This window comes from Callorhinus ursinus, unplaced genomic scaffold (genome assembly GCF_003265705.2).
Source record: "Callorhinus ursinus isolate GAN/ISIS: 27379988/994484 unplaced genomic scaffold, GSC_fseal_2.0 scaffold50, whole genome shotgun sequence".
Lineage (NCBI taxonomy): Eukaryota > Metazoa > Chordata > Mammalia > Carnivora > Otariidae > Callorhinus > Callorhinus ursinus.
Window position 1 is genome coordinate 4,626,681 of NW_027397112.1, and position 19,298 is coordinate 4,645,978.

The window sequence follows — 19,298 nt, forward strand, 5'->3', positions numbered from 1 at the left end:
TCCCTGCTCAGTGGGAAGCCTGCTTCTCCCTCTCGCACTCCTGCTTGTGTTCCCTCTCTCGCTGTGTCTCTGTCAAATAAATAAAATCTTAAAAAAAAAAAAAAAAAGAATGGAGAGTAGAAATGATGTCTGCACCTTTTCAGAGAGTGTCCGCAGCAGAGCAGGAATGGAGGGATGGGCGCTGTTTCCTGCATCCTTGATTGAGGGATCTTTAAAAAAAAATAATTGTATAAAATAATTGACAATGTTAAATGAATGAATAATCACCCCTTTCAGTTCCAAATTCAAAATTCTAGTTATTCTTTAGAACTTTTTATGAGATGAAAAATCTTTCCTGTTCCGAAATAAACTTTTTCTCTTTAATCATGAGTTTCAGAATAATAGTGCCCAGCTTCCCTCCAATGCTGTTAGTCTTCTGTGGGATTACAGTTTCCAAAGATCCCCTTTTGAACTGACATTCTCCTCCTGTTTTCCATCAGATTGGTGGATACTTTCAAACTGCATGAACAGCTAAATGTTCCGGTGCAGAAATTACCGGCAGGAGCCACCAGAAAGGTAGGTGGGATGTTTGATGTTATTCTGAGGGCTGACGTGGTGGCAGGGAATAAGGTGCTTCTCTGCCTTTCAGTTGTGTTTTGTGCTGAGCGTCCTGGGAAATTCGCCTATCCTGCTTCTGGATGAGCCATCGACAGGCATGGACCCAGCAGGGCAGCGGCAAATGTGGTGAGCATAACCCTCAGAGCCACGAGTATAAACCTCATGTCAAAGTTGTGTTTTTAGACTGATCCTAGATGGGGCACCTAACTGACTCAGTCAATAGAGCATGCAATTCTAAATCTCAGGGTTGTGATTTCAAGCCCCATGTTGGGTGTTTAGCTTACTTTAAAAAAAAATTTTTTTAATTAAAAAAAACCCTGATCTTGGAAAACCAAATCCACTCATTTCTAATTTAGTGGAGATAATCCATATCATTAAGAAAATAAATATTTCACAAGTAGATTCTCTGATGTATCATATTCATGTGATATTAATGTTAAAAAAAAACTCTTAAGCATTTTGTTGGAATTTTAGGTCTTGCAATTTGGAGTTCAATTTTTTTAATTATTGAAGTATATGTAACTGGTTTTCTTTTTTTAAAGTCTATTAACTTACATATTTTGTCCATTTCCTTTTCTTTCCCCCTTTACCAAATCTGTCAAATTTGCTTATCCAGTTTTTCTTAGTTTTTAAATTGTTTTTACTTTCCTTTCTAGGATGTACCATTTGAATTAATAAAATCATCCAATCTAATTTCATATTTGTGACTGTCCAATAGTTTCCCTACTTCTTTAAAGAACTTCATTGTGGAAATTTTGTACAGAATTTTTTGGGCTCATTTCAGGCAGATGATCCAGACAGCCATTAAAAACACAGAAAAAGTGGCGCTCCTCACCACCCATTACCTGGCTGAAGCTGAGGCCATATGTGACCGCATCGCTATCATGGTGTCTGGAAGGCTGAGGTGGGTGTCTTTCTGGAGGTTCTGCTTGACCCTCAAATCCCTCAGAATCACTGTGAGCACCTGGAGTTCTTCCCGTCAGCTCACTCAGTGATGCCCTTTCCCCTACATTTGAAATTTAAAAAGAATGTAAAAAATTTAAGGGACAGTGTGTTTTCCAACATGTTTCCCTTCTTCCCATAGGTGCATCGGTTCCATCCAACACCTGAAAAACAAACTTGGCAAGGATTACGTTCTAGAACTGAGAGTGAAGGAAGCTGCCCAAGTGACTTGGGTCCACACCGAGATTCTGAAGCTTTTCCCACAGGCTACACAGCAGGAAAGGTGAAGGAGCTTCTGATGATGGAGAAACTTGTTGGCTTTATCCACTCAGTGGTTTCTTTTCTGCTTTGTGAGGACTTCAGGGTGATTTGACTTCCTAATAAGTTAGGGACCTCAAAAACTGATTTATTGACTCTTCCAGATTATAAGAGATTTGGGAGCAACCCAGGAAGCTGTGTCTCCCCACCCCAGGAAGGCCTGGGTACACCTTACATGGGCCTCCTCAGCCCTCCAAGGCTGGGCTTAGAGCAGCACTTGGAAAAATTGGGGGAAAGGAACTTCTCATGCCTGGAACCCATGGGACCACAGCTGGACCCAGGGCACCCTCCACAGACCTTCCTGAAAATATTTGAAAGATGTAACTATTTAAGGTGAATTCCCCTCTTGGAAACAAACAGCAATCATGATTATCAAATAGTCTCCCTCTAATGAGTTTTCATGCTTCAAAATGGAGAATAGAAAGGTGTGTGTGTGTGTATACCTATATGTATATGTGTGTTTGTGTATGTCTGTGTGTCGGGGGGGAGGGGGCCAAGGAGGTGGAGCAAGAACTGAATTTGGAATTCCTTGGAGGGATAAACACACCAAAGAAGCAACTGCTATTTCCATTTTAGCACAGCATAAATGTAATGGAATTATCAAAGTCTACACCAGGGCAAGTAACTCAGTCCTGTTCCCACACCCTTGGTGTAACGATGTAGTGGGAAGATCATGAGGGGCGAGGCTGAAGGCTCAGGAGATGGGCTGGAGAGGGCCAGGCCTGGAGGTCTGGGGGCATCACACTGCTCTCTGGGAATGAGCTGAGAATGGGCACGCGGTCGTCAGCTGGGAATGGCACATGGAAGCAGGATGCCACAGATCCCCTCTGGCTCCTCCTCTCTTCAGAGGTCAGGGGAGTTTATAGTTAAAGCCTTCGGAACCCTACCCATCAGGTCCCTCTCTCTTAACCTCACATCTCCTTTTCCTTAGCTTTCTGGTGACGAGAATGAAATATTGAATGAATTAACTGCAACCTAATTTAAGCTAAGCAAAGGGATTAGTTCAGATGTCTGTGTTCAACAACAACAACAACAAAAGGTTTGCATACACTGAGCATAAATGCAATTATTCTGGATTCCTTCTAAAAGAATTATCTCCAACAGCCAGCCACCAAAGACATTTTAAGAATTTTCTATCAGTCATTTTACTTACTTTTTATGTAAGCCATACATTTATTTGTATTACTTTTATTTTCATCAAAGGAAATTGATGTTAATATCAGTATTTATTTTGATGGTCATTTTCTCCCCTTGAAACTCAAGGTCAAATATGACATTTTCATATTCCCAGGTATTCCTCCTTCTTGGTCTATAAACTACCTTTGGCGGATGTTTACCCTCTATCTCAGACATTTCGCAAATTGGAGGCAGGTAAGAGTTCCCATTGTAAAATAAAACTTTTGAGGAATCAGTTCAGCATCAGGTAATAATTTCGTGGTAGGCAATTGTGTAATCCATTTTAAAAATATGCAAATTCTTGGGGCGCCTGGGTGGCTCAGTTGGTTAAGCGACTGCCTTCGGCTCAGGTCATGATCCTGGAGTCCCGGGATCGAGTCCCGCATCGGGCTCCCTGCTCAGCAGGGAGTCTGCTTCTCCCTCTGACCCTCCCCCCCTCATGTGCTCTCTCTCTCTCTCATTCTCTCTCTCAAATAAATTTTTAAAAAAATCTTTAAAAAAATAAAATAAAATAAAAATAAAAATATGCAAATTCTTAATGGTTTTAAGAATTCTAATGGTAGGTAATGGTGGGATTTAACCCCAACTGTGGTTAATCCAGTTCTCTGGAAAGAGATTTATCTTCAGGGCAGGGACTGAAGCTACAGAAAACACACAGCTGATCTTGGCTGGCTCTACCGTGAATTCATAACATTAACCTCACAAATTCACAACATTAACCTTAGTGGGGGCTGCACTGCCTGTGTGTACAACCCATTTACACCAAGTGTCCTAAATTACTGCTTCACTACTCTCTCCTTCCCTCCTGCTTTTCTCCCTCAATTGATACCCTTGCTTTATATTTCACTAATAAAATAAAAGCCACAGAAAACCTTCCACCCATGTACCTGCCTCCCTGCGTCTGGGCCATGTGTTCTGCCTTCCTGTTACAGTGAACGAACTGTCTCCTGCTAAGTCCGTCCCCTCCATCGTGCATGACTCCTCTTGCCATTCGACACATTGTCTACTTTTTCTCTTCATCCTCATTTTTCTGCTTTCAACTGGGTCAGTCCCAGCAGCAGACCATCATGGAGTAATTCCTCACACAGCGTAGTGGTGAAGAGCTCCAAGTTCAGTGTCAGCTGGGAGACACTGAGTAAAGCTACTGAATCCCTGCATGTCTAGGTGACCTGTCTCTAAATGAGGGGTAATTTCACTGCCCACTTGGGTTGGGTCATTAGGAAGATTAAATGAATTCATTTGTAAAGTGTTTAGACTTGTACCAGGCTCATTGTGTTTGAGAGAATATGAATCCCCCGTTTACTCCCTCCACTCTGGACACCCTGACTTCCTAGCTCTTCCTAAATGCTACCAGACATGCATACTCCTGCCCCAGGACTTTGCATTTGCTGATCCTTCTTCCTGAAATTCTACTACTTCCAAATATCCGGCTTGTTTTCTCACTTTCAAGTTTCTGCTCAATTCTTACCTTATAACTACGACCAACCCCAACCATCCTGTTGAAAAAGAGTGCCTGGTACTTCCTGTTTCCTCTACCTGATTTATTTTTCCTCTGTAGTAGCAATCAACATTTCCTTTATCATATATTTAAGTTCTCATTTATTTAATGCCCATATTCCTGCCACTAGAATGCAGAGTTTTATACACAAAGGCAGGATTTTGTTTTCATTGTTACTCTGTCCCTGGTACCAAGTGTGGCACACACACAGAAGATTCTCAATGTATGAGTGGTGAACTGTGAATATGTGAGTATGTAAGTGTGGTTTCCTGGCAAGGATGCCCAGCATCAAGCTGGGCATAGCAGATAAACTGGCTGAAGCCAGTTACACAGAAGCATTGGGTCCTTTCAAAGGGAAAGGAATGGGATTGAAATCTTCCTTGTGTGTAAGAATGTGTCAATCAATTATGTAGTTCCTCAAGGAACTTATGTTTCCCAGGATACATATACTATGTAATAAAACGTATCAAAATGTAATATGAGAAAATTCTCATATCAAGATTAATTTAATTTGTATTTACATTAACTCTATGAGTTTTCATGATTCCTTTCTTTCACCAAGCATTTGCTTATTCAGCTTTATATTCTATTTATATTAATAGTGTGTATTTTTATTTTGTATGACTTTGAAAAAATTCTTGGTAATAATTTGTAAGCATCTACTAGTAATCTTTCTTTTTTCCCCCCAGTGAAACATAACTTTAACCTGGAAGAGTACAGCCTCTCTCAGTGCACATTGGAAAAGGTGGGTCAGCTTTTATGGTTTGTATCATTCCTGTAAATTTCACGTGAAAGTAATTATGCATATTTCCTGTTTATTTTGAAGACAATAAACAACTTGATAATTCCTTTTCCTTCTGCATTGTCTCCTATTTAGGTATTTTTAGAGCTTTCTAAGGAGCAGGATCTGGAAAATTTTGAAGAAGAAATTGATACAACCATGAGATGGGAACTCCTCTCTCCTTCAGACGACTTTTAAAAGTTCAAACCTATTAATTCTTGTGTCATATAAGCCTAGGTTCTATGTAATAATTGGCAGTATGTATAATTTTAAAAATCATTAACATCAATATCAGGGTATATTTTGTATATTTGGTCAACAAATGAATACATGTCAAAATTGTTCTTCCCCTTAAATTTAGGAATGATAATCTGTGATAAAGGCAATATAAAGTATTTGTTGGAAAGTTACCTGAAGACCAGATACCAGGTATTGTGGAAATCAAACCACAAGCTTGGAATTTTCTCTGAAGTATAACTTCAAACGTGCTGTATCACTTTGAAATACGACATTTACTAAGAAATTCCTAGCAGAATTATGAAAGATCTATTCAACAGCCAGAAGCTGCAGGATGGCTGCATGCATTTGGGAGGCCTCAGGTTTAGGAGTTTGCTTCAAAACACAAGTAAAACCCAAGAGTCTTCCTCTGAAACCTTTCAGAAATTGTTTTGAAATTCACAGAGTGAGGAGTCCATTGGACTCACCCATGAACAAGCACGTGCATCAGAAGAGCATTCAAACTTGTGAAAATAAAGGGAGTCACAACAGCATTTGATCAGATTTTTAAGATTTTGAATGTTACTTCATGATTGTGGGGGTGCTGATTTCTCTCATCAGTAGTCATCTGTGTACAGTTGACCCTTGCACAACACAGGGGTTAGGGGTGACAGACTCCCTGTGCAGCCAAAAATCTGCATATAACTTTTGACTCCCCCCCCAGAACTTAACCACTAATAGCCTACTGTTGACCGGAAGCCTTCCCCAAACATAAAGTCAATTAACACAGTTTTGTGTTATATGTATTATATGCTGTATTCTTACAATAAGTCAGCTACAGAAAAGATAATGTTACTAAGAAAATCATAAGGAAAAAAATACATGTCCTGCACTGTATGGTAAAAAATCCATATATGAGTGAACCCATGCAGTTAGAATCCATGTGGTCCATGGGGCAACTGTATTTTACTGCCGTTTTTAAATCACTTCTTTCTTACGTATGTACGTGTACATGTGTTTTTATGTCTATAAACACACAGGCGTAAATCATTTGTATTACTAAATTTAAAAAAATGTGTGTGAGCTTTACATGTAATTTTATTTTTTTCCTTAAATAATAGTTATTTCATTTTAAATATCACAAGAAAATTTTTTGAAGACCAAGCAGTATTCTTGATGCTGATGTTATATAATTTAAAACACATTGTTATGCTCATTGAAGAATTTTTGTATAGTGGAGAAAAACATAGAAATTGAATAAAATTGAGTAAAAGAATCACCACACTTTCTCCATACCAAAAAAAAATCAGTTTCTTTTTTCTTTTACAAAAGAATGGAATCACCATAGTATATATAATTTCTTAACTATATGTGCATATTTGCTGATATAACATTGAAATTGTTTTAATTTACTTTTAAACTTATGGTGAAATTCCAGTTTTATATGTTTGTATTTTATTTTGTGTTATTTGTATTTTTTGTTCATTTATTTTTGTGTTTTAATCTTTTTCTAATCCATTTTTCACATAATTAAATATTTTATCTGCATATATTACATATCATAATTATATCTAGAACATTATGTTTCCAAATCTATGATAAATAATCAATAGCTTACTGTTTATTCAGGATGCTTTAGTGCCCTGTAAAAGCAAATTCATATCATAATGAGTTGGGTTTTAAATTATTTCTAAAATTCAAGCAATGACTTCTCCTGTCTTGCTCAAATGTGTAAGATCACAACATGTGTAACCATTTCACATAGTAATATGATGAAATCTTTGCTTATATTCATTATAAGTTATAAATTTTCTTAACTGTTGTAAAGTACTGAATAACGAATGTCAGCTGTATAAATATTTTTAAAAGATTAAATTGGACATGGTTTGCTAAATCCATCATAATATGGGTGTTTTTGAAGACTTGGGGTTTTTTTTACTTTATTTTTTTTAAAGATTTTATTTATTTATCTGACAGAGAGACAGCGAGAGAGGGAACATAAGCAGGGGGAGTGGGAGAGGGAGAAGCAGACTCCCCGCGGAGCAGGGAGCCCCATGCGGGGCTCGATCCCAGGACCCTGGGATCAACGACCTGAGCCAAAAGCAGACGCTTAATGACTGAGCCATCCAGGCGCCCCAAGACTTGGGTTTTTATTAGGAATATATTCAAGGGCCGTCTACGACCATACCTCCCTGAATGCGCCCAATCTCATCTGATCTCAGAAGCTAAGCAGGGTCGGGCCTGGTTAGTACTTGGATGGGAGGAATATATTCAAGAGCAGATAAATGGGTATGAAAAGGGAGGGAGATCAGAATAAAACAAAAGAAAGAATTTTTTCAAAAGGAAAAATAGTCGCATCCTCTCTAACTCTGTTGTAGACAGGGCCTGTGCTGGTTTTGTTCATTATTTTCCTACTCTACCCTGTCCAAGGAAGACTGACTGCTGTGGACTGCATCACCAATTTCCCACTTTCATGGTTGGCTTCATGGTTGGCTTCCAGTTGGTTGTCCAATCCAACAGGAAAAAGCAACAATAGATACGAATGTAGAAGAGGAGAAAGGTCAGAGGATCTCTTCCCCCCTGCCCTTGTTTTAGTTCCAGATCTCAAGTAGATGTATCCTTCGAGGCCTAGAACCTTTGCCCTCCTCCAGTTACATGCATCTGCTTCTGGCCCCTTTCACACTAAAATTGACTCCAGGAATGTCCTACTCTTCCCTAATCCTTCTCACTCAGCCTCCAGCAGATCATCAGAATTACCATTTAAGGTGTTTGTTCCTAGTTTATGGCTCTCCTGACTTCTGCTCCAGGTAAGCTGGTCTTGGCTGCAATTCTCTGTATTCATTTGCATAAAAAGAAGAAATATGTATGTATTGCTCTCCGCCCCCAGTTCCTTCTAATATTTGGTTTTGGACTCCAGTTCCTAACACAGATCTCCTAAGACCTGGGGGTCTCTTGAGTGATAGAAGTCACTTTTGTTCTAATGAGATGACTCTGGTGGGCTCCAGGATCAGCCCTGGCCACCAGAAAGACCAAGCCATGATTAGAAGCTTGGTACTTTCGGCCCCATCTCGATTCTCCAGAGGTGGGAGAAGCATCGGAAATTGAGTGGAGAGTCAATCATACCTATCTGATGAAGCCGCCATAAAAATTCTAAAAGTATTGGGCTCAGAGAGCATCCAAGCTGGTGAACACATCTATGTGCTGGGAAGGTGGAGGGTGCATCCCAGTTCCAGGGTGACTGAGGCGCCTGTGCTTGGAGCCCTTCCAGACCTTATACTACGTGTCTCTTCATCTGGCTGTTCATCTGAATCCTTTATCATATCATTTATTATATAATAAACCAGTTAGTATGAGTAAGGGTTCCCCTGCGGTCTGGAGGCTGTTCTAGCAACATGTCAAACCCAAGGATGGGGTCATGGGAACCCCACTGATAGCTGGAAGGTCAGAAGTAGAGGAGAGAACAGGGGACTTGATGATTGGCACCTGAAGTGGGGTCAGTCTTGTGAGACAGGGCTGGTAACTGGTGGGATCTGACGCTAACTCCAGACAGATAGTGCCAGAACTAAGCCAAATTGTAGGACACCCAGCAGGTTTTGGAGAATTGGTCAGTCTGAGCTTTGGCCACTAGTTTCAAAGCTGCTCAGAAAGGGAAAAATTATGCCAGGAAGGTACCTCTAATCACCCTCTGATCACCAAAGAGGTAGTCAGTGTGGTGGATGCCAAAACCAAAAAACTACTAAAACCAGGGGGTATAGCATGAAGGAGATGTCTCATTTTGTGGATCAAATTATCAGCTTCCTGAGGAGTCTCTACCAAAATGGACTATGAGAGTAACTAATTTGGGGTCTATGTCTTTGGTTTTGAATGTTTCTGAGTGGAAGAGCATGTTTGGGTTGCTACAGGATCCGCAGCCCTCTATTGAACAATCACAGATGGTTATAGGTGATCCAGACACCCAGAAGGTTATTCCTGAGGGATTCGTGGTAGACTGGATAAAAGCCACCATAAGGTGTGCTTACCTGAGAAGGAGGACTGCCCAACTCCACCTGTAAGTGCCAAGTGGAACACATCAGATGAAGCAGTTGATAACGCTTTGCAGGCAAGCCGTGTGGGATTGACTTTATAGTGACTAGGGTATTCACCCACTGAATATACCCGTTACCAGGTTATGGTAAATGCTGTGATTCAGGGGGCCCCTGTTACGTGGGCACCCTGTGTGACATTACTCTTGCAAAATCGAACAGTCTGGGAAACTTTATCAGAGTTGCTGTCTTATCTTCCCCATTTGGATCTTACTGATACCGAGGTCACCCAAGTCATTAAAAAGAAAATGGGAGAGACAGAAAGGAGAGTCAAGGGACTCCACCCAGCAGTGAGGATGTCTTTAGATGGTTATTGAAAAAGGGAGGAATGTGGTGGACACAGATGGTGTTGAAACAAAGGTGTTGACGCAGCATTATTGAAGCTTGTATGGACCAATGAGATTCCCTGTGGGTCCCCCAACACTAGAAGGCCCCAAACAAATTCTCTCCATTTACTCCAATTTGGAGGAATTTAAAAAGCCAGAGGGCAAAGATTATGTGAGATGCCATCCAGAATTGCCTGAGGTATAGGATAAGCAACTTAATATTGAAGGAGAGGCCAGGGTCTTCTGGCCCAGCCTGGTAGGGACCCAAGGCCATAGGCATATGTGTGGATAAAATGGGCAGGCAGAGGAAGGACAGGAGGAGAAACTTTTTTGGGGACTCCTTAACACAGGAATCAATGCACTGTGATTTGAAACCTGTTGGTGACATCTTAATGGTGGCTTAATTTAGATCAAGGAAGATATGGAGACTAAAAGGTTGATGGGATTAAGGTGAAAGTTTAGATGAAAATTGGGATTTTTGAGCAAACTTTATGTGAGGTGGTTGGTTTTCCTTTACGTGACCGTATTAATTGGGTGGATATTATGTCCAACTAGCAATTACTTCCCCTACATTATATTGTAAATAGAAGGCATGACGGTCCGCCCTCAGGCCAGTCTTAATTAGACATGCTCAGTGGGAACCACTAGAAGTTCTCAAACTTACACAGGTGGTTAATTTAAAACAATGCAGAGTGCCTGGTGGGCAGAGAGATTACCTCTTTAATTAATGACAAGTTAGAAGCTGGAGCGCTGGTAGCAACAAATTCTCTGTATCATAGCCCTCTGTGGTCTGTGGGAAAGTCTTATAGCTCATGGAGACTAACAGTGGACCACCGAGGCTTAAATAAAGCTGTACCGTCCAATACATCAGCAGTTCCAGACAGAGTTTCAAGCACCCACAAAATACAACAGGAACCAAGTGATTTTTTTTTTTTTCCAAACGCTGTCTTCTATATCTCAGTCTTGGAAGAGACCCAACCATAGTTCACGTCCACATGGGAAAGATCCGAGTTCACAGTTACTGTGGGGTCATGGGTCATCTAAACTTAGCAGCTTACTGTCATGATTTGGTCAGAAAGGATTTGGACCTGCTACAGGTCTCCAAGGTAATAATACACCATATTGATGACATGATAATATTGGAAACTGAAGAGAAGGCTTGGGATGGTTTTGAATGCAGTGGTGACTCACAGATCCAACCAAGACTGGTTAATAAATCCAGTAAAGTTCCAAGGACGTGCCCTAATGATAACATCTTTAGGAATAACCTGGGCAGGAGGCACCTGGAATATTCCACAAGGGACTGTTTTTCCCTACCCTCTAGGACCAAATAAGAAGCCTAGCGTTTGGTTACTTTACTTGGATTTGGGGGAATACAAATTCCACATCTGGGAGTATTGCTAGCTTCTCCAAAGAAAGCCATATTTGAGTGGGGACCTAAATAAAAGCATGACATGTCTGAATGATAAGAAGTGGTAGGTCTCCCAATGCCTTTGGGCTCCTATGATTCCAGATCTCAAGGCTGTGGTTTGCTCTGAAGCCTCAATCTCTAATGGCTCCAGGAAACATACTGATTTTCAGTTTGTTTTTAGCTTTTTCTTATTGTTAGAAGCAAGATGACTGTCAGAAGTAAAGAAACTAATTTTAAATCTTATTGGTTTAAATCTTAAAATTTAAATTTGAATACCCGCCTGGGGCTAGTGGCTACCCTATTAGACAATGTGTTTTTATTTTATTTTTTTTAATTAGATAGTGTGTTTTTAAAGGTAATCAGTATTTCTGTCCTTGTCCTGAACAATAATATTTCAAGGGAACGTAATTCTGATCATCTCTCCCTCTTCTCCCATATAATTGCTATCTGATATTTTAGTCCTTATTGTAACTAACATCTTCCTCCCACCCCAAACACATACTAATCACTGTCACCATTACGTTGCACAATCAATATTTAGTTTATCAATATATTTATTAGTTTTCAACAACCAACTACTTCCTTCTGGCTTTAATGTTTTTTCTTCTTGAGGGGTATCTATCAGTTCTTTCAGAGATATTCATAAAAGAGCAATCCCAAATTTTGTTTAAAGATGTGATTCTTTCATCCTTACACAGGAATTATATTTTAGCTGCCTTGCCAATCAGCCTTTGTCAAACCACCTGAAACTTAACGGGCTTAAAATTGCAATCTTTGTTTTAGCTCTTTTTTTTTTTTTCCTGTTTCATTTCTGGCATCTGGATATTTATTTTTTCTTAATTTGATTTGAATTTTTGTTATATTTTATTCATCCATTTTATATCTTCATTGAGGGAACAAACACAATAGCATAGTTCAGCAGTTGGTAAAAATCTTTTTTTTTTAATTTTATTTATTTATTTGAGAGAGAGAGAATGAGAGATAGCACGAGAGGGAAGAGGGTCAGAGGGAGAAGCAGACTCCCCGCCGAGCAGGGAGACCGATATGGGACTCGATCGCGGGACTCCAGGATCATGACCTGAGCCGAAGGCAGTCGCTTAACCAACTGAGCCACCCAGGCGCCCAGCAGTTGGTAAAAATCTTGTGACTGTCTTTTAAAATTACATCACGTCGTCAATTAAAAGGTAACTGACCCAACATTTCCTCCAGCTTTTTAAGTTTTACACTAAGTAAACCAGGAAACTTGCAAAAGTTCTCCAGGGGTGGGTTTAGAAGAGTAATAATTGTACATCGTAAGCAATATTTTTCAGTAACAGAATAGGATTTTGTTTGATTTTGTTCAACAAATTAATTTTGTTCTCATTGACTATCTTTTATAAAAAGGCTGAGCATCTGAGCTTCTTATATAACAGTAAATAATTTCTGTGAAGGAAAAAAAGCTCCTGCAAAATTCTGGATCAATGGATTTAATCACATACCTAAAAAATACATAGAGGAAAGATCAGTAGTCAAAAATGTTGTGGACTGCGGCTTGGATTTCCTAATTGATAAGAGAGGAGTTGGGATTCCCCAGGTTCCGTGCAGGTTTTCTGCACTGAGTTTGGCATCTACCATTACTAACAAACTCCTTTTCACATACTGCCCTGAGATATTCCCCCACTGTCGACAAAAGTCAAGGAGAAATTCAATGTCAATATCGCTTAGTTCTTTCAAACCTGATGAACTGTGTGCAGCTTCTGCAAATCTATCCATAGCTTATAATGATGTACTTATAATTGGTGATAATGTTCAAAAAGGCCTGGGCTTAACAGGCTTATGTAAAGTAAAAAGAAGGGAGACACTTCTATAGACCCGATGACTTTATAAATTCCAAATTGGTGAATATAAGTAAAAATATTGAGTCGTATTTAATTATACTTTAGGCAAATTACCTTTTGTAAGAAGAATGAAATAGCAAAAATGTTACAAAATTCAATGATACATTTACTTTTGATATTGCTGTTTTTTTCACCAAGCTACTAGTGCTGAGGCTTACACTCTAAGTTTAAGTAGCTCATCTTGTTTGGTAACTATGCTATTTCTTTCTCGCTCATTTTAAGCATTTTCAAGTCTTTAAGTAATTCATGACTTATCAGTTTCAGTAGCCATTCGTCCTTTTATTGATACAATGATTTTATTATTTTTTTTAAGATTTTATTTATTCATTTGAGATACAGAGATACAGAGAGGGAGCATGAGCAGGGGGAGAGGCAGAGGCAGAGGGAGAAGCAGGCTCCTTGCCAAGCCAGGAGCCCGATGTGAGGCTCGATCCCAGGACCCTGGGATCATGACCTGAGCCAGAGGCAGATGCTTAACAACTGAGCCACCCAGGCGCCCCTCCACCAATGATTTTAATCAGCGATAAACAACTTTTGAAAATATGTTATATAGAGCAAACTTCACAAATTTTCCTTCTGTCTTAAGCAGTCATACCAACCTCTGCAGGGCTCTCAGCATGACTTGAGAGTTACTAACATGTCTAAGGAAAACTTCCATTCTTCTATTTCAAAGCTCCTAACACCATCCTCGGTTGCCAAGCACATCTGTTTGTCCGTTCTTAGAATTTGCTTTCCATTTCACAGAAGAAAAAAAAACTAAACTCTCATGGGGTGAATTCTTTACTTCATGTTGTTGTATTTAAAAATTCACTCAGCCCTCTCTTTTCCCTCCTTTTTTTCTCGTGACAAAGAAACTCTCTCTTCTCCTATGGAAGACTCTCCTCTCATCTGGTTCTGACCTAGTCCCTTCTTCTCCTCTTCCCACCAAGAAAAATCAATGCTCCATCTGTTACTTGATTTCTCCTGGATTTTTGGCATTTCCTTTTTTACTTTCCCTTCTAAACATCATCTTTTAACAAAAAAACCTACCCTTGACCCACCCAACCGATGGCCTCTCTTTCATAACCAGGCTTCTAGAAAGAAAACATCATAGTTTTGTTTTTGCTTCCCTATCTCACATCAACACTATACATCTAAAGCTTTGGTTAAGCCACTGCCTTCGGCTCAGGTCATGATCCTGGAGTCCCAGGATCGAGTCCCGCATCAGGCTCCCCGCTCGGCGAGGAACCTGCTTCTCCCTCTGGCCCTCCCCCCTCTCATGTGCTCTCTTTTCTCTCTCTCTCTCTCTCTCTCTCTCTCATTCTCACTCTCTCAATATAAATAAATAAAGCTTTAAAAATAAAAGCTTTAAATACATGTATTGAGCAACTTTCATGCCCTAGGATCTGTGATACGAACCATAGTGAAGATTCTGTGGTACTCCTCAGATGCTTACAGTCTATGGTGGGAGAGAGCTGAGAATGATCAAAGTATGGTGTACTGCTATGGTAGTATAGCAGTACACAGCAGTACATAGCAGTACATGGTGCCATGGAAGCACCTGAGAGGGGCATCTAACCCACATGGTACGAGGCCCAGGATGGCTCCTCTGGGAGGAGAAGTCAGAACCAAGACCTGAAGGACAAGTAAGAATTAGGAGGATAGTTATTAATTATTACTTACAACTACTAGGTCTTCCAATGATCATTTATAAGGCCATTATGGGAAGACTAGTTCAGAGGAAGGGTTAATTCCAGGAGAGCAAACAGAGGTAAATGAGAATATGATGCATTGGTTTAAAAAAAATTAGGGGTGCCTGGGTGGCGCAGTTCGTTAAGCGTCCAACTCTTGGTTTCAGTTCAGGTCCTGATCTCAGGGTTGTGAGATCGAGCCCCACATTGGGCTCCATGCTGGGTGTGGAGCCTGATTAAGATTCTCTCTCCCTCTCCCTCTACTTCTCCCCTGCACTTGCAAGCTCGTGCGCTCCCCCCTCTCTCTCTCTCAAAATAAAATAAAGTAAAATAATTTCAAAAATCATGTCTAAGTATGTCTGGAGTTGGAGGAAGGGTTAAGGCAAAGGCGGGCTGGAGAGGAGCAGTGACCAGATGATAAAAGCCTTGTGTACTTTTGCAAAGAAGCCAGGACAAGGTGAAGGCAGCAATCAGAGTGACATAATAAAAATTGTACGTTTGAGAGATTTATGGGGTGTGAAAATGGATTACTTTCCAGTTTTAAGACCGTAGATAGGAAGAAGGTAACACAAAGACAATCAGTCTCAAATACCTAATACATTTCCAGGAAAAAAGAATAGAAAGACTGAAAGGGAAGCAGTATTGGACCAAAACATTAGCTGAGAATTTCCCGGAACTTTAAAACAAAACAAAACAAAAAACACAAGTTCTTTGTTTTTTTTGTTTGCTTGTTTTGTTTTTTAGAGGGGAGGGGAGTAGGAGGATGGGTTAGCCTGGTGATGGGTATTAAAGAGGGCACGTTCTGCATGGAGCCCTGGGTGTTATATGCAAATAATGAATCATGGAACACTACATCAAAAACTACATAACATAACACAATAATTAAAAAAAAAAAAAACACAAGTTCTTTGATTGCAAGTGGCCACAGACTGCCGTGCAGGACCAAAAACCAAAACCAAAATCAAAACCTACACCTAAGCACATTTTCATGAAATTTAATGCATTTGCGACTAACGAGAAAATCCTAAAATAACCTAGCAAGAACAACGAAATACCTTAAGTTAATGAGAATCAGAGTTAGATAAGCATGCTTATCAGCAAAACTAGATGTGAGAAGGCAATAACATTATTTTTAAATAAATATTTTCAGTCGTCGTCAAAAACAAAAGCATTAACAAAAAATCCAGAATGAGAGAGTAAACAGAAATATAGGTCGAGAAGAAAGGACAGATTTATTAGCCAATTTACAAATGGTCAGAAATTATGTTAAAATATGCTTGACATCACAAGTAACCTAAGAAATGTATGTTAAGTCATATTTTTTTTCTATCAATCGGATTAGTAATTTTAAAAACACCTATAATTTCTAGGTGGGTGGGTCGGATGGGTGAAATAGACAAAGGGGATTGAGTACATTTACTGTGATGAGCACCGAGTGATGGATAGAACCATTGAATCGTTATAGTGTACACCTGAAACTAATATTATATTGAACGTTAATTATACTTTAATTAAAAAAAAAAACTATAATTTTCAGTTTTGCCAAGGTTGTGGAGAGTCGCTACCACAGTACCAAGTGCTTGGTGCTGTGCTAAGTACTTTACATATGCTGTTTCCTTTAATCCTACCCCCAAATTCTGAATTTTCAAATCCTAAAAGACCCTGTTACATAGTATCCTATGCTCTGTCTCTTACAGGCGAGCAAACTGAGGCTCCCAGGTGAGTCACTTGCCCAGCATTGCATCACTAGTAAGGAGTAGAGCTCGGGCTTCGAGGCCAAATATGCTGGCAGACTTGCCCCATAGAGGGTGGGGTATGGACTCGGAAATAAGCAGGTCATCGGGGAAAGAGACTTAGGCTGATTTTTTTTCTCTTGCCAGAGCAAGGCAGTTTCAAGTATGTTTGTGAACATGTAAGGGTGATCACTAGTAGAATGAAAGACTAGAAAGTTCTCAACCATGGGCTTTCCACAGGAGATGAGAAAAGGACAAGGGGAACCTAAAAAAAGGAACAGAGTAAAAAACATGATCAGTGTAGAAATGGAGAAGTGGAGAAACCACAGGAAAGCTTAATTTGGAGACTGTATAATGAGATGACCGGACAAAATGAGTTGGTTATTCCAGGGACTTAGATCTCTCACAGAAAGGAGAAAATTTACAGAGTAGGTGAAAAGAAAAATAAAGTTATACTTCTTCCAGAGACAACCTGTCTGAGAAATGCAAATGCAAATAAAAATCGAGGGCAGGAATATATCATACAAAGGATGTTTCAATGCAAGAAGACAGAGCAAGAGAGCACAAAACAGGACCAAGTAGAATTTGTTTCTTATATTTAAAGAAAAACAAACAAATTTTGGGAGAGAATTTGCCAAAACCCAACTGTAGCCACACAGCTGGGTCTGAGGAAGGACAAAAAGCAAGAACAGCAAAGTTCTTGGGAAACAAGCAGATGTTCTCAGTCTCTCTCTCTCTCTCTCTCACTGCTGGGTGGCTCCACTCTTCTTTCTTTGCAAATCAGATGTTTTTCTGCTTTTGCAGACAACGTTGAGGGTCTACAGAGCTAAGTACCCTGTGCAAGCAGCCAGGAAAGAATTCAAAGGACTGTTTCACCCCACATGAAATCTATAAGGTTTCCGGCCCTGGAGAATATTGTTGCAAAATATATGAAGACAAAGGCAAGGCAAATTTGTAAAATGTGTGTACCTAAAGCGAGAATCATTGAGTGAACAGAGACACACACAAATGAGACATCATAGCATCTGTTACTTAAGCTACAGACTGGAGAGGGTCTGAGTATTTTACCCAAGATCTGCTACTCACCAGCTGTGTGAATTTGAGCAAACTCTGTGAGCTTCATTTTTTCTCATCTGTAAAAGTGGGGGTGATTATAATAGCACCTACCTGATCAGATTATTATGTGGATTAAATGTGCTAATATTTAAGCATGCCCTGCACATCGTAAGTGCATTATGTGGCTGCTTAGTAATTATCTTCTGCATAAAATCAGTGCTACTCCATTTTTAAAACCCCAAGAGGATGATTGTTTTTTAATCGGCAAGCAGATTCTAAAGCTTATTTAGAAGAGTGAAGACGTATGACTTCATTGAGGAAACGTTGAAAAGAAGATTAATGAGAGTGCCCTCGCTCTGTTACAGTGGTACAGAGATTTACAATGTGGCACATGAGAAGGAAGAAGCTAACATTTTGAAGGAAAAGAATGGTATCTAAAGGGGAGTGGGAGGGACAGGCTTCCAGTTATGGAATGAATAAGTTGTGCAGATGACAGGCGCAGCATAGGGAATATAGTCAGTGGTATTTTAATAGCGTTGTATAGACAGACGGTAGCACCCTTATAGTGAGCATAGCATATAGACTTGTTGAATCAGCAGGTTGTACACCTGAATCTGATGCAACATTGTGTGTCAACTCTACTTCAATGAAAAAAAAAGAGAGAGAGAGAGAGAAAAAATAGAGTCCAAAAGCCAACTAGCGCCAGAAGGTATAAGTTCCATCCTTGATACAAAATTCTTCCAGGAAAAAAGTTACTGAAAAGCATTTCCTCAATTATAGTCTCTGTTTACAAAATACTGGCGATGTTATTAAATGTGATAATTTTGTATCTTCTGCAGAAGATAGCAGACGTGCAGAAACATTCAGAAGTTTTTTGTTTTTGTTTTTGTTTTTTTAGTCTGATAGTCTCAGGCATTAATGAGTTTGATCTGTCTCTGTTTTGCTTGCTGAGCAATTTCTGAACTCACAATTAGCAAAAGAGCACACATGATTGAATAAACATGAGGGATGGGAAGTAGGTGAGGAAGATTTCATGTGATTATCATAGACAATGGGACACAGATGAGTCCGTTCGTTTTAAGAATTGCACGCACAGCACATAGTTTCTCCTTCGGTTGTGTATTCAGAAAGCAAATCACGGTGCAGAAGCACGGAGCGGACTTACTGACAGCAAGCAGAGAGAGAGTGGTCCTTTCTCACTTTTCTTCTTCAGCCAAAAACAAACTCTATGAATTACAAGAAGTTTTGGAATTGCCTTGTCTTCAACTTAAACAAAATGCTCAAAGAAGATAGAACGGTAGCTCTTACCTGTTAAAAATTGTGTCTTGAAAAATATGGAAAACTGGACAGACTCAAAGCCAGCAGTTGGTTATAGAGAAAGTGGTTTGTTTGCTGGGATTTGCGACAGAAAGAACAAGCCGGTAGATCTTGGGAATGCAGGTGCCTTTACATGATGTTGCTCAAAGGATTCTCCTTCTTTGCCCTCCAAGAGAAATGCTGCAGGTAGCTTGGATGCAGTGCAACTGAAATGCAGATGAAAAGTCGGAGTTCATGATTTTACCCTGAGAAAATTACACGGCTCCATTGCCATATTTCTATATCTAGTTTTCAAGAA

General features: G+C 39.8%; 1 protein-coding gene and 1 long non-coding RNA gene across 5 annotated transcripts in view; one reads left to right on the forward strand and one right to left on the reverse strand.

Moving 5' to 3' along the window:
• ABCA6 (ATP binding cassette subfamily A member 6) overlaps positions 1–7,426 on the forward strand; it is a 73,173-nt gene extending 65,747 nt beyond the window's left edge. For 3 of the 4 annotated variants that reach the window (XM_073883200.1, XM_073883201.1, XM_025889977.2), the window contains 7 exons: positions 480–555; positions 629–723; positions 1,382–1,501; positions 1,682–1,822; positions 3,149–3,228; positions 5,221–5,276; positions 5,409–7,426. In XM_073883200.1, coding sequence (XP_073739301.1) covers positions 480–555; positions 629–723; positions 1,382–1,501; positions 1,682–1,822; positions 3,149–3,228; positions 5,221–5,276; positions 5,409–5,510 — 670 coding nt within the window. In that variant the 3' untranslated portion in view covers positions 5,511–7,426. Of the gene's footprint in view, positions 1–479; positions 556–628; positions 724–1,381; positions 1,502–1,681; positions 1,823–1,961; positions 2,191–3,148; positions 3,229–5,220; positions 5,277–5,408 lie in introns of those variants that run through there. The other variant, XR_012375406.1, reaches the window with a different exon arrangement.
• LOC141370913 (uncharacterized) lies at positions 80–19,294 on the reverse strand. Its single transcript, XR_012375407.1, has 3 exons — positions 18,992–19,294; positions 1,443–1,603; positions 80–209 (listed from the first exon to the last, which is right to left on the reverse strand). It is a non-coding gene; the product is annotated as an uncharacterized lncRNA (long non-coding RNA).
• Positions 19,295–19,298: the final 4 nt, after the last annotated feature.